Consider the following 12,995-nt stretch of genomic DNA (forward strand, 5'->3'; position numbering starts at 1 on the left):
CAAAACAGGAGGATTTTATCAGAGCCAAATAAAGCAATTGGCTAGGGGAAGAAGCACAAAAACAGTAGGAAACATACAACATGTCCGCATGGCTCTAAGACAGGGATGTCAAAGTCGCGGCCCAGAGGCTGGATGCATCACGCACTGGCCACGCCCAGACCCAGTTTAGCAAAGGGGGAAAAGTTGTGATACGCCACGGGGCACTGCCGTGATGAGACGAGTTTGACACCCCTGCTCTATGGGGGTTCCACCACAAAACCGCGAAGCCCTTATCCGCGCCGACATAAGTGCGGAGGGCAAATCCGCGCCATCCGAAGCACTAAGGAAAAACGCGACCCTACCGCGATGACATAACCGCAGAGGGCAAATCCGCGCCTTCCGAAGCACTCAGCACCCTAAACCTAACCCTAAACCTAACCCTAAACCTAACCCTAAACCTAACCCTAACCCTAACCCTAACCCTAACCCTAACCCTAAACCTAACCCTAAACCTAACCCTAACCCTAAAAAGCTTCTCATGGCTGCTCTCAAAATTTATTCTGATGCAAAGACGCAATAAGAAATTCAATGGCTGATGATGATGAAAAATCCTTCACAACTAATAGAAGTAAGGACAAAAGCAAAGATTTTCCCTGTCCAGCCATGTCCAACTCTAGGGGGCTGTACTCATTTCTGTTTCTTTGCCAAAGGAGCCAGCGTTGACCAAAGATATTTTCTGCGGTCATGTGGCCAGCATAGCTACATGCCAAAGGCACACGGAACACTAATACCTTCCCACTGAAGTGGTACCTATTTTTCTACTTGCATTTGCATGCTTTCAAATTGCTGGGTGGGCAGGAGGTGAGGCAAGGAATGGAGCTCACCCCATTGCACAGCCTCGAAACCAGCCTGACAGCTTTTCAGCTGACAAGCTCAGCATCTTTAACCTCTGAACCATTGTGCCCTTTGTAATATGATAAAATTGTAATGAAAGTAATTGTAACAAAGCATATCAAAAATAGTCAATAGCAAAGGACCAAACTTCAATGTTAGTAAAATATTTAATTCAGGAAGTGCTCCAGAATATATGCAGGACTGTTTCTTCTCCTATGAAACTTCCCCGTTCTACTCATGAAATGCTCTTCCTTCACTTTGACAAGCTTTCCTAACTCACTCAGTTTTTCAGAATCAAAAGATTAATGACTCTTTGTAAATAGACAGCTGTCCTATCACCTTCTGATTTATATACAGCCAAGAGGAATAACATTTATGTTTCATTACCTCCATGGTGAATATATTTATGACAAACAGTACATGTAAGCTGTTTAACCTCCTAGATGATCATCATATTGCTAATGTCAAAAGAGAAGGATGGATACATTTGATGGTCTCGTAATACAACCGGCAAACTCTCCGGACACTGCAAATTTCTCTGATGCACATTAAGTTGCTTATTTCTTACTTTTATATCTCCTTTGCCTCTAAGCAGTTCACTGTTCACTCTTGTCACAACTAGAAGGTCTTGGATATCAGGTTTTGTCTTGATAAGTATTGGCAGATTAAAAACATCTTCATCATACATCATTTAAGTAATAGACTAGTGTAGTGATGCCTAACGTTTTTCTCCTTGCATGCCAAAATTGCATGTGTGCGTGGCCACACCCATAATGCAATGTGCCCAGCCCCCTTGCGCATGCATGGATGACACCCCTTCCCATGCTCCCCATGCCGCTGTGCATGTCCACGACCCCTGCATCCTGTTTTGGGCCTAGAAAGCTTCCCTGAAACCTCCCGAGACCAAAAATGGGGTATGTGGGGACTGTACCCCCTACACTCCCCCCACCCCCGTGCATGCTCACGTGATCCTTGACCCCCGCGCATGTGCACGTCTTCTGCATGTGTGGCAGAGACCCAAAAATAAGCTGGCTGGCAAGAGGCATGCACAGAAGCGTGGTGGAGCTGAGCTGGGTGACAGCTCACGTGCCCACAGAGAGGGCTCCACGTGCCACCTGTGGCACGCATGCCATAGACTCGCCATCATGGGACTAGAGTGACTGACTCAAAGTTCCAGAAGTCCAGAAGATGACATGAACCTGGTCTGTGGAGCATCTAGGTAGCTCTGGGCTGTACGAATTCTCTGAGCTTTTTTTTTTTTTTCATTTGCAGTAGTTATCTTCAGATCAGTGGTGGGATTCAGCCAGTTTGCACCTATTCGGGAAAACTGGTTGGTAACTTTCTAATGAGTTCAGAGAACCGGTTGTTGGAAGAAATCTCATTTTGTTTTTTTCCACTTTACAGGGCTAATCCTGTAAGGAAGGCAGGAAGGAAACATTCTAGTGTTGTTTCTAGCCTAATCTTTATTGACCTGCTTACAGAAACTGCCTCTCTGGTTAACCCTTATTACATTGTAACAGCTAAGACGAAGCGCCCATCGACCCGAGTCACCTTGAGTTGGCCATGCCCACCCAGTCACATGACCACCTAGCCCCACCTACCCAGATGGTCATTAGGGCAGAGAACTAGTTGTTAAATTATTTGAATCCCACCATTGATTCAGATGTTACCTAAATGGGCAATAAAAAACCAAGCTCAGAGAAGTTTTACAACTCAATGAATCTATGCCTAACCTGCTGTAGATCAAACCTCTTTCCATCCCGCCACACATATTTTGTTTGCGACGGGACTTCCCAACTAGTCTTAAAAGAGAATTTACATTGTTTGAATGTTCCTATTTACTTCTAGAAAATGTCAGGGCAGGCAAAAACCTTTGCATATGTCTTCCAGAAATATATGCCTGACGGGTTTTTGGTTAACAACAACAACAACGTTAAAAAAAAGACAAATTGGACAATCTGGCGGGCAAATTCAATGAAACTGAGATGCTGATAGGCAGAACGTTAAATTAAGTTAATCTCACTCACTCAGAGGAAGGTGGTTTGTACAGAACTAATCTATTTGAAACAATGATGAGTCATCAAACCATCTACCGCCTTTCTGGTTGCTGTCATTGACATCACACCTGGAGAAATAATTCTCCGGTGTGTCTCCTGATGTGTGAAGAAGAGACAAACTATCTATTCCTTTTTATTAGTATTATTATTGATGCATGTTTAATCATTGTGTTGCTTCTTATCTTCCTGAATATTTTCCTGTGCTATCACAGCAACCACAATCCCTCACAAGAATTGCAAACGAAGGTTTAGGACAAAAAATGCAGTAAATGGTAGATTTACAGGGATTGATTTTAAAAAGCAAACGACAACTCTAGTTAATCATTATAGATTGTCTTTGAAGAATTTACCTTCCTTTAAAATTGAAAATAAATGCTTTATGTGTTTTTGTCTCCATGTTATTTATTATTCATATTAACATCCTTGGCCCAGGGCTAAACAGGACCGGCATAAATAGAATTTTTAGAATATATGAGCTACTTGTCCAATTTTTGCTTTCTCTATACTTATACATTAAAATATGAATAACTGTAATGATGGTGAAATCTACTCAGGATAACAGTTAAGGAGTTAAAATCTGAGCGTTCTAGTTTCTTTTGCATCTTTCAAAAAGTGGGAAATTATGAAGCGTTTCAGTCTTGAAAATTGTCTAGTTAAGCCAGGTTTCAAACTGAAAAACGCGTGGCTGGGAGAACCTAAAAATTGTCCATTTGTGTTTACCAGGCCAAATGAACTTCTTCATCGTCCCAGATTAATTGTTCTTCTAATTGCATTAAATTAACCAGCCTGCTAATTTAAAGGAAATCTATCACACAAAATGAATTTTCTCTTCTGAAAAAAAGAAGGACAGTCCGTCCAGATGAAGCTGACCTTGAATGAACTTGTTTTGATGGAGCCCAGATGGCAGGTTGCATGCTTGAATAGCAGGCTAAAGTAGAGGAAAAACTAATACACTGCGATCTAGATTTATGGCCTTTTGAAAATTCCTACCTTGTATTGTCCTCTCAGCATCTGTTCGGCCTCCGCTGCGGTCAGCTTCTATCTCTGGGGTCAGAGAATCTAAAAAAGCACAGAAAGGTAGAGCTGACACATATTTCACTCGGATCTTAGAGGGCTCTTTTTACAACCTGTTACCACTTCTGAATCACCGTACAATCAACCTTTGCCACCGTGTTGAATGTTGAACGAAAACAGGGGCCAGCACCGTAATTTTCTGATGAGCAGGATTGATGGGAAGGAATCATGAGAGCAGGGAGAGAGGCCTGGCATGGCCAAGCTGATAATTTAATAAAATTCTAATTTTTTTTTAGACTCCTTCCTTTTAACAGAATAACAGAGTTAGAAGGGACCTTGGAGATCTTCTAGTCCAACCCCCTACTCAAGAATGAAACCCCTATACCAGGGGTGTCAAACTCAAGGCCCATGGGCAGGGGTGAAATCCAGCAGGTTTTGACAGGTTCTGGAGAACCGGTAGAGGAAATTTTGAGTACTTCGGAGAACCAGTAGTGGAAATTTTGAGTAGTTCGGAGAACCGGTAGAGGAAATTTTGAGTAATTTGGAGAACTGGCAAATGTCACCTCTGGTTGGCCCCAGAGTGGGGTGGAAATGGAAATTTTGTAGTATCCTTTCCCTGCCATGCCCACCAAGTCAGGCTCACCAAGCCACACCATGCCCACCAAGCCATGCCCACAGAACCGGTAGTAGAAAATTTGAATTTCACCACTGCCTGTAGTTCTGGCCCACGAGAGGCTTAGATCTGGCCCGCAGGCCCATCCTGGAAACAATGAAGAATTGGCCCACAGTTCTTCTGCCAGAGAAAAAGGAGCTCGGGAGGGAGCATGGCATCCCCAGATTCCATTATCACTGGCAGGGGACTGTGGGAGACTGTTGTGGCAGAAAATGGAACTCAGGTGGACTGCACACAGTCTCCCCGAGCTCTGTTTTTGTGGGCAGGGGGCTGCAAGAGACCGTTGTGGCTGAAAATGGAGCTTCGATGAGTGATGTTGAGCTGGCCCCGACCCCCCCGTCATGTCACCCTGCCCCACAAAGGTTGAACACCATGCTGATGCAGCCCTCAGTGAAATCGAGCTTGACACCTCTGCCCTCAGAGGTGGGTTCCTACCAGTTTGCACCTATTCGGTAGAACCAGTTCATCAAATCTACCAAACCGGTTAGAAGAGGTTCCACCAGTGGACCCGGAAAGCAGGCCACACCTACAGAAGAGGTTCCAACATTTTTTGAAACCCACCACTGGTCCTTGGATATGATTATTCTACACTATCATGCTCATATTTATAAAACTCAGTGCCTCTGTGAAGGGTAAGGATGACTACTGCGTTTGTGGTGCAATCAGAACATTGCGTGTGTTGAAGTTGTTTTAACGCAAACCAAAGATGCCTTTTAAAAAACAAGTTTACATCATATTCTTATGCATGCCAGTGCTGTGTGTGAGGTAATTTAAGGTGGTTGTGACAAGTGTCATCGGCATCTTCATATCCGGTCACATGGGCGGCAAGCCACTCCCATCCGGTCACATGGGCGGCAAGCCACTCCCACAAAGGAGGCCACACCCACAGAGTAGGTTCGAACAATTTTTGAAACCCACCACTGTCTACCCTATACCATTCAGAAAAATGACCATCCGAGCTCTTCTTAAAAACTTCCAGTTTTACATATAGACATTCAGTCAGTCAGCCAGAGATAGGAAGTGTCATTTCTCCAAAGAGGCCCGTGGTTTGTTTGCTTTCCCTTGCACTTAAAGAGGTGGTGGTGCTTTCAATAAAAGCACTTGAACCCAGCATCAACCAGAGAGGGAAGAAGTTTGCCACCTTACCATTTAGGACCCTGAGGTTATCGGTGGAAGCTGCTTGCTTTAGCGCCTGCTCAGCTTGTTCTCGCCGCTTTGTTTCGAATTCAAGCGCCTCCTGCAATTTCCTCTTGGCCTTCTTTTCCTTCTTTAACCTTTTCTGAATTATTGCTGTTGCGGTGGTGGGGAAACAAACAAAAACAAAATCCATTCAAGTTCAACTACAAGGCCTTGGCTCGAACATTTTATTTATTTTAGGCCTCGTGAGCATCACTATGGCAACATTTAGCGTGCCGTTTTCCCATTCCTGCATCTGTGGTTTAGGCAGCGAGCAGAGATGCATTCCAGGTTTTGCAAAAAGGAAGTGCCATCAGGTTCATCTCTGCCACTTCCTAGCGGGTTAACCTAACATCCGGTCAAAGTTGGGATTGTGGAACTCAACAACTACACCCAGATATGACAATCTCCCTCCCAAACTTAAAAGCACTTTAGAAAAGCAGAAATGAAGGTTTGGGAAAAAAAGAGAAAGAAATAAACAGCTTCAAGAACATTATGCATGAATAAACTTCAAAACTCTGCATATTTCTAGAACAAACTACCCACTCCTGGCAGTTTGTTCTCCAGATAGGAATAGGAATAGGAATAGGAAAGTTTATTTATAGGCCACCCTTTTCCCTGGGGGGACTCAGGGCGGCTTACAATCCATAGGGAGGGGAACACAAACAGTAAGACATATAACAATACATAATTAAAAATAAAACACAACATTCATCATTCGGGTGGGGACGGATTACAATCTAACCCCAGGCCTGATGGGATAGCCAGATCTTAAGGGCTGTGCGGAAGGTCTGGAGGGTGGTGAGGGTATGGATCTCCACGGGGAGATCGTTCCACAGGGTCGGAGCTACTACAGAGAAGGCTCTCCTCCGCGTAGTCGCCAGTCGACACTGACTGGCAGATGGACTGGCAGATATCTCACAGCCTGTTTTCAGTCAGAACCGAAGAAGCTTCTTGGGTGAGAAGCGAAATGTCTTCAAGGAAAATACAAAAAGTCTAGTTGCCTTTTGAAAAAATACTTTTGAGACAGCCTGTTCTTTGCTACTTTCAGCCTCTTCCACTCCTCCCATAAAGAAGAGGTTGTGGTTGTCTATGGAGGTTCTCACTCATCCAGATCATGCTTGTGCCAAAGGTGCTTTTTCAAAAGGTAACTGGAGCTTGTTTGTCCTTAAAGATGTTTCACTTCTTATCCAAGGAGTGTGTTCAGTTCTGACGGAAGGGAATTTTGGGTGTAGCTTCATTTCACTAACTGTGGCATTCACAAATATTGCTCATTGATATACATTTCTTTTAGTTGTTCATATAATTGTGGTGGAAAAGAGACTACGAAAGCCACACTTGGAATACTGCACTCAGTTTTCATTACTATGATGAAAAAAGATCTTGAGACTCTAGAAAGAGTGCAGAGAAGAGCAACAAAGATGATTAGGGGACTGGAGGCTAAAACATATGAAGAACGTTTGCAGGAACTGGGTATGTCTAGTTTAATGAAAAGAAGGACTAGGGGAGACATGATAGCAGAGTTCCTATATTTCAGGAGCTGCCACAAAGAAGAGGGAGTCAAACTATTCTCCAAAGCACCTGAGGGTAGGACAAGAAGCAATGGGTGGAAACTAATCAAGGAGAGAAGCAACTTAGAACTAAAGAGAAATTTCCTGAGAAAACAATTAATGAGTGGAACAACTTGCCTCCAGAAGTTGTGAAAGCTCCAACATTGGAAGTTTTTAAGAAGATGTTGGATAACCATTTGTCTGAAAAGGTTTAGGTTTTCATTACTAAGCATGGGGTTGGACTAGAAGACCTCCAAGGTCCCTTCCAACTCTGTTATTCTATTCTGTTCTACACTTATCCATAAATAGCTTCCAAGTTGAATTTAATTTTGAATCAGACTTGTTACTGAAAGATGAAATTATTTTTTTGACATTGATGTATAGCCCCACAGTTTAATTTGCCAAACAGAGAATAATGGTGGTACACTAAGGAGTAAGGAAACTCTTTGGTGTTGAAATGCATAATTGTTGAGAAGTAGGGCCAAAGAGCTTCTTGGAACTTTGCTCTCCAGTTACAACAGATATCCACAGGGATATTATCTGTTGTTGCTGGTATTCTTTCAATCCAGATACGGAAAATAATCTGACACCCCATCTAGTATTATCACCAATGCTCTTGAGTATAGAAACTATGCAAGATTATACCTCCATGCTTGGAGACAGCTTGGCAAAACTAGGGGAATAGACAAGATCTTTATTTTCTTTTTCTTACCTCTGTTCTTCTGCTCCACCGCTAACTGTTTTTCAAGTGTTTCTCTCAGTTCTCGCTCCCTGAAGAGCTCCATTTTGAGTTCTGTCTTTTCGAGCTGCACCTGCTTCTCTTGAGCCCGGGCATTGTCGATGGCAACTTTTAAGAGCCCCTGATGGAAAGAGAATGGGGAACGCAATCAGCCTTTGAACTAGGAAACAATGGGATTGGATTTATATTATTTATGGACAAATTTTCGCAGTCACTTGTCACTCTGCCACACAGTCTTGAAGATGAGTAGACGTCCTTTGCTTTCGTCAACTATATCATAATCGAAAGATAGAGAGTTAGAGCCTTCCCAAAGTAACTCTCCTTGCTTAAATTAACTGCAGGGTTAACCATGACTTCATGCGGGTTTCGGTGGGACTTCGGTTTGATGGGGTTGATCAAGTCTTGAAAGGAAAAGGATAAGTGACATTCTCGAAATCTTTATGTGCACTGGAATTCTCATGTGTAGATGAACCTGTTTGATTGAATTATGGATGAGTTCAGCTCAGGTTTACTGCCCCACGTCTATAAAATAAAGATTATTTGAAAGAGGAAGCAGGTGATGAATTATGCTCTACTTTAAAAAGGACACTTAATTATGTAGAAGTGTAGAAATTATGTAGACATTTTTATTTTATTTTATCAATTTCATATATACATTCACAATTATATGATCTCATAACTGTTATTAATAATATGTATTTATAACATTTTTTCCCTACAGTTGACAATATACTTGAAGATTGCTTTCTTAACATCCCTTAGATCCATCTTATCTTACAACGGTCCTACTTCTTCTTCCCTCCCTCCCTCCCTCTTTCCTTCCCTCATTTCTTCTCTCCTACTCCCCTTCCTTCCCTCCTTCTCTCCTTCCCTCCCTCCTTCCCCTTCCCTCCTTCTCTCCTTCCCTCCTTCCTTCCCTCCTTCCCTCCTTTCTTTTCTCCTTCTCTCCTTCCTTTCCCCCTTCCTTTCCTCCTTCCTTCCCCCTCCTTCTCTCCTACATTCCCTCCTTCCTTCCCTCCTTTCTTCTCTCCTTCCTTCCCTCCTTCTTTCCCTCCTTTCCTCTCCTCCCCTTCCTTCCCTCCTTCCTTCCCTCCTTGTTTCCCTCCCTCCTTCCTACCCCCCTTTCTTCTCTTTCTTCTCTCCTTCCTTCCTTCCTCCTCTCCTTTCCCTTCTCTCCTTCCCCTTCCTCCCCTTTACCCTTCCCCTCTTCTTCCCATTCCTCCCCTCTTTCCTACTCTTACATTCCCTCCCATTCTTCCTCTGCCTTCTTCAGCTCTTGACAGGATAGTGGGGAAAGGAAGGATTTGTACTCCTTGAGGACAGCTGGCAATTTTCATTCTTTTAGAGAGTTGTTGAAGTCCTTGGAGGTTTATCTGTGTCCTCAGGGTCATCAGAAACCAGGACCATTACTCAGGTGACCCTGAGGACACATCCAAGTGCTTCAATGACCCTCTAAAAGGATGCAAATGACTAGCTGTTCTGCAATGAATATAAATCCTTCCATTCCCCACTCTCCTGTCAGAACTGAAGAAGCTTCTTGGATGAGAAGCGAAATGTCTTCAAAAGAAAAAACAAAACAAGAAAGTCCAATTGCCTCCTGAAAAAGCACCCCGGGGACAACCCCTGAGAATCTCTACAGACTTTCAACCTGGTGTGAATTGTAAAAGCTTCCCTTTTGCTCTTTCCTATTAAACATAGAGAACATCAGGGGACAAAGTAACTCACCAAGCTATGTCACTTTCTGCAATCATGCAAGGAAAGTGTGTGAGACCCTCCTCCAGTTGTAGTCAAATTGAGGTCAATAGTGAAAAAGGAAATTCAATTCTTTGACATGGGTGCAAGTGGCACCAATTGGGGTGATTTTGCCTTCTTTTGGCAAATGGTAGATAAGGGGGGGGGATTCTGTTTCCAGCAGAAGGTAGAAATAGAAGGTAGAAATTGTTCTACCTCAAATGGAAGAGAATACCGAATGCAGTAGAGCATCCGTATCCAGCCCATGTAATTGGAATTGGAATTGATTTTATTTGTAGGCCGCCCTTTTCCCTGAGGGGACTCAGGGCGGCTCACAGAAACCAGGGAGAGGGGAATACAATACAATACAGTACTAAGACGACAACACATAATAAAATAATACGCAACATGCATACAACATTCGGGCGGGGTAATGGTCCTTATCCCCAGGCCTGACGGGCGAGCCAGTTCTTCAAGGCTGTGCGGAAGGCCTGGACGGTGGTGAGGGTACGGATCTCTACGGGGAGTTCGTTCCAAAGGGTCGGGGCCGCTACTGAGAAGGCCCTCCTCCTTGTGGTTGCCAGCCGACATTGGCTGGCCGATGGGATGCGGAGGAGGCCCAACCTATGAGATCTTATAGGCCGTAGGGAGGTAATTGGCAGAAGGCGGTCTCTCAAGTATCCAGATCCACTGCCATGTAGGGCTTTATGGGTGGTCAATAGCACCTTGAAGCGCATCCGGAGATCGACAGGTAGCCAGCGCAGCTCGCGGAGGATAGGTGTAATGCGGGTGAATCGGGGTGCACCCGCGATCACTCGCGCGGCTGCGTTCTGTACTAGCTGAAGTCGCCGGATGTTCCTCAAGGGCAGCCCCATGTAGAGCACATTGCAGTATTCCAGCCTAGAGATCACGAGGGCCCGAGTGACTGTTGTGAGAGCCTCCCGGTTCAGGTAGGGTCGCAACTGGCGCACCAGGCGTACCTGGGCGAATGCCCCCCTGGTCACAGCTGCTATATGATGGTCGAATGACAGCTGTGGATCCAGGAGGACTCCCAAGTTGCGAACCCTCTCTGAGGGGTGTAGAATTTGACCCCCCAGCCTGAGTGTTGGATTAATGGCCGAATTTTTGGGAGGAAAACACAACAGCCACTCGGTCTTTTCTGGGTTGAGCACAAGCTTGTTAATCCTCATCCAGTCCATGACGGCTTCGAGTCCCCGGTCCATTACGTCAACCGCTTCATTGATTTGGCACGGGGCGGACAGATACAATTGAGTATCGTCCGCATATTGATGGTATCTAATCCCGTGCCTACGGATGATCTCTCCCAGCGGTTTCATGTAAATGTTAAATAGTAGGGGGGATAAGACCGAACCCTGCGGCACCCCATATTTTAGGGGCCTTGGGGACGATCTCTGCCCTCCTACTAACACCGACTGCGACCTGTCCGAGAGGTAGGAGGAGAACCACCGTAACACGGTGCCTCCCACTCCCACCTCCCGCAGTCTTCGCAGAAGGATACCATGGTCGATGGTATCGAAAGCCGCTGAGAGGTCAAGGAGGACCAGGATGGAGGGATGTCCTTCATCTCTGGCTCTCCAGAGATCATCCATCAATGCGACCAAGGCGGTTTCAGTGCTGTAACCGGGTCTGTGGTACTGTGGTACTTAGTACTGTGTACTAAGTACAGTACTAAGTACTGTGGTACTTAGATCTGGCCTGCAGGGCCAGCCTGGGGACAGCAAAGGACGGGCCCATGGTGTCTTTGCCAGCGAAAATGGAGCTGGCGGAGGAAGGGTAGCGTGGAAGGAAAAATGGATGTGGAAAGAAAAATAAGGAAAGGGGAAGGAAGAAGAAAGGAGAATGTAGAGGGAAGGAAAAAGAAGAAAAAGAAAAGGCAGGCAGGCAGGCAGGCAGGCAAGCAGGAAGGAAGGAAGGAAGGAAGGAAGGAAGGAAGGAAGGAAGGCAGGCAGGCAGGCAGGAAAGCAGGCAGGCAGGCAGGAAGGAAGGAAAGAAGGAAAGAAGGAAAGCAGGCAGGCAGGCAGGAAAGAAGGAAGGAAGGAAGGGAAAAAGGCAGGCAGGCAGGCAGGAAGGAAGGAAGGAAGGAAGGAAAGAAGGAAAGAAGGCAGGCAGGCAGGCAGGAAAGAAGGAAAGAAGGAAGGAAGGGAAAAAGGCAGGCAGGCAGGCAGGCAGGAAGGAAGGAAGGAAGGAAAGAAGGAAAGAAGGAAAGAAGGAAAGAAGAAAGAAGGAAAGAAGGAAAGAAGGAAAGAAGGAAAGAAGGCAGGCAGGCAGGCAGGCAGGCAGGAAAGAAGGAAGGAAGGAAGGAAGGAAGGAAGGAAGGAAGGAAGGAAGGAAGGAAGGCAGGCAGGCAGGCAGGCAGGAAAGAAGGAAGGAAGGAAGGAAGGAAAGAAGGAAAGAAGGAAAGAAGGCAGGCAGGCAGGCAGGCAGGCAGGAAAGAAGGAAGGAAGGAAGGAAGGAAGGAAGGAAGGAAGGAAGGAAGGAAGGAAGGCAGGCAGGCAGGCAGGAAAGCCGGCAGGAAGGAAGGAAGGAAGGAAGGAAAGAAGGAAAGAAGGAAAGAAGGAAAGAAGGAAAGCAGGCAGGCAGGAAAGAAGGAAGGAAGGGAAAAAGGCAGGCAGGCAGGCAGGCAGGCAGGCAGGCAGGCAAGCAGGAAGGAAGGAAGGAAGGAAGGAAGGAAGGAAGGAAGGAAGGAAGGAAGGAAGGAAGGAAGGAAAAAAGGCAGGCAGGCAGGCAGGAGATTAGGTGAGAAGGCAGAGCGCCAAGGTGGCACAGTGGTTAGAGTGCAGTACTGCAGTACCGTGGCCCTCCAAGGTCAAACACAACCCTGATGCATCCCTCAGTGAAATCGAGTTTGACATCCCTGCAATAGAGTATTCCTCTAGTTCTAATATAAGGTCAGATTTTTTTAAAAAAAATATGGAGTATTGCAGCCCCAACAAAACCCATCTCTGGTGGTGAAGTGTCAGGAAAAAAGTTACAAATTCACAAGCAGACCTTCCTTTCGTTTGGGTGATCCCTCCTCTTTGAACCACAGAAATGGGCTGCTATGGCAACGGCCATCTCCCCCCCCCCACTGCTTCCAAATGGCACATTCATATACATGTTTCTTCTTCATCAGGAACAAACAATTAGTAACAAATGAAAGAGATCATTACATCAAGTGCCCT

The 12,995-nt window shown here is 45.3% G+C and overlaps 1 protein-coding gene across 3 annotated transcripts in view; it reads right to left on the reverse strand.

Moving 5' to 3' along the window:
• Positions 1-12,995, reverse strand: part of DACH1 (dachshund family transcription factor 1) — a 380,923-nt gene that overhangs the window by 17,230 nt on the left and 350,698 nt on the right. For all 3 annotated transcript variants that reach the window (XM_087726454.1, XM_087726452.1, XM_087726453.1), the window contains 3 exons: positions 8,056-8,203; positions 5,764-5,907; positions 3,921-3,989 (listed from right to left, as the gene is read on the reverse strand). In XM_087726454.1, coding sequence (XP_087582580.1) covers positions 3,921-3,989; positions 5,764-5,907; positions 8,056-8,203 — 361 coding nt within the window. The remainder of the gene's footprint in view (positions 1-3,920; positions 3,990-5,763; positions 5,908-8,055; positions 8,204-12,995) is intronic.

Source organism: Thamnophis sirtalis, unplaced genomic scaffold, assembly GCF_051295495.1.
Source record: "Thamnophis sirtalis isolate CommonGarterSnake01/CBP01778 unplaced genomic scaffold, rThaSir2_p1.2 scaffold_12, whole genome shotgun sequence".
Taxonomy (NCBI): domain Eukaryota; kingdom Metazoa; phylum Chordata; class Lepidosauria; order Squamata; family Natricidae; genus Thamnophis; species Thamnophis sirtalis.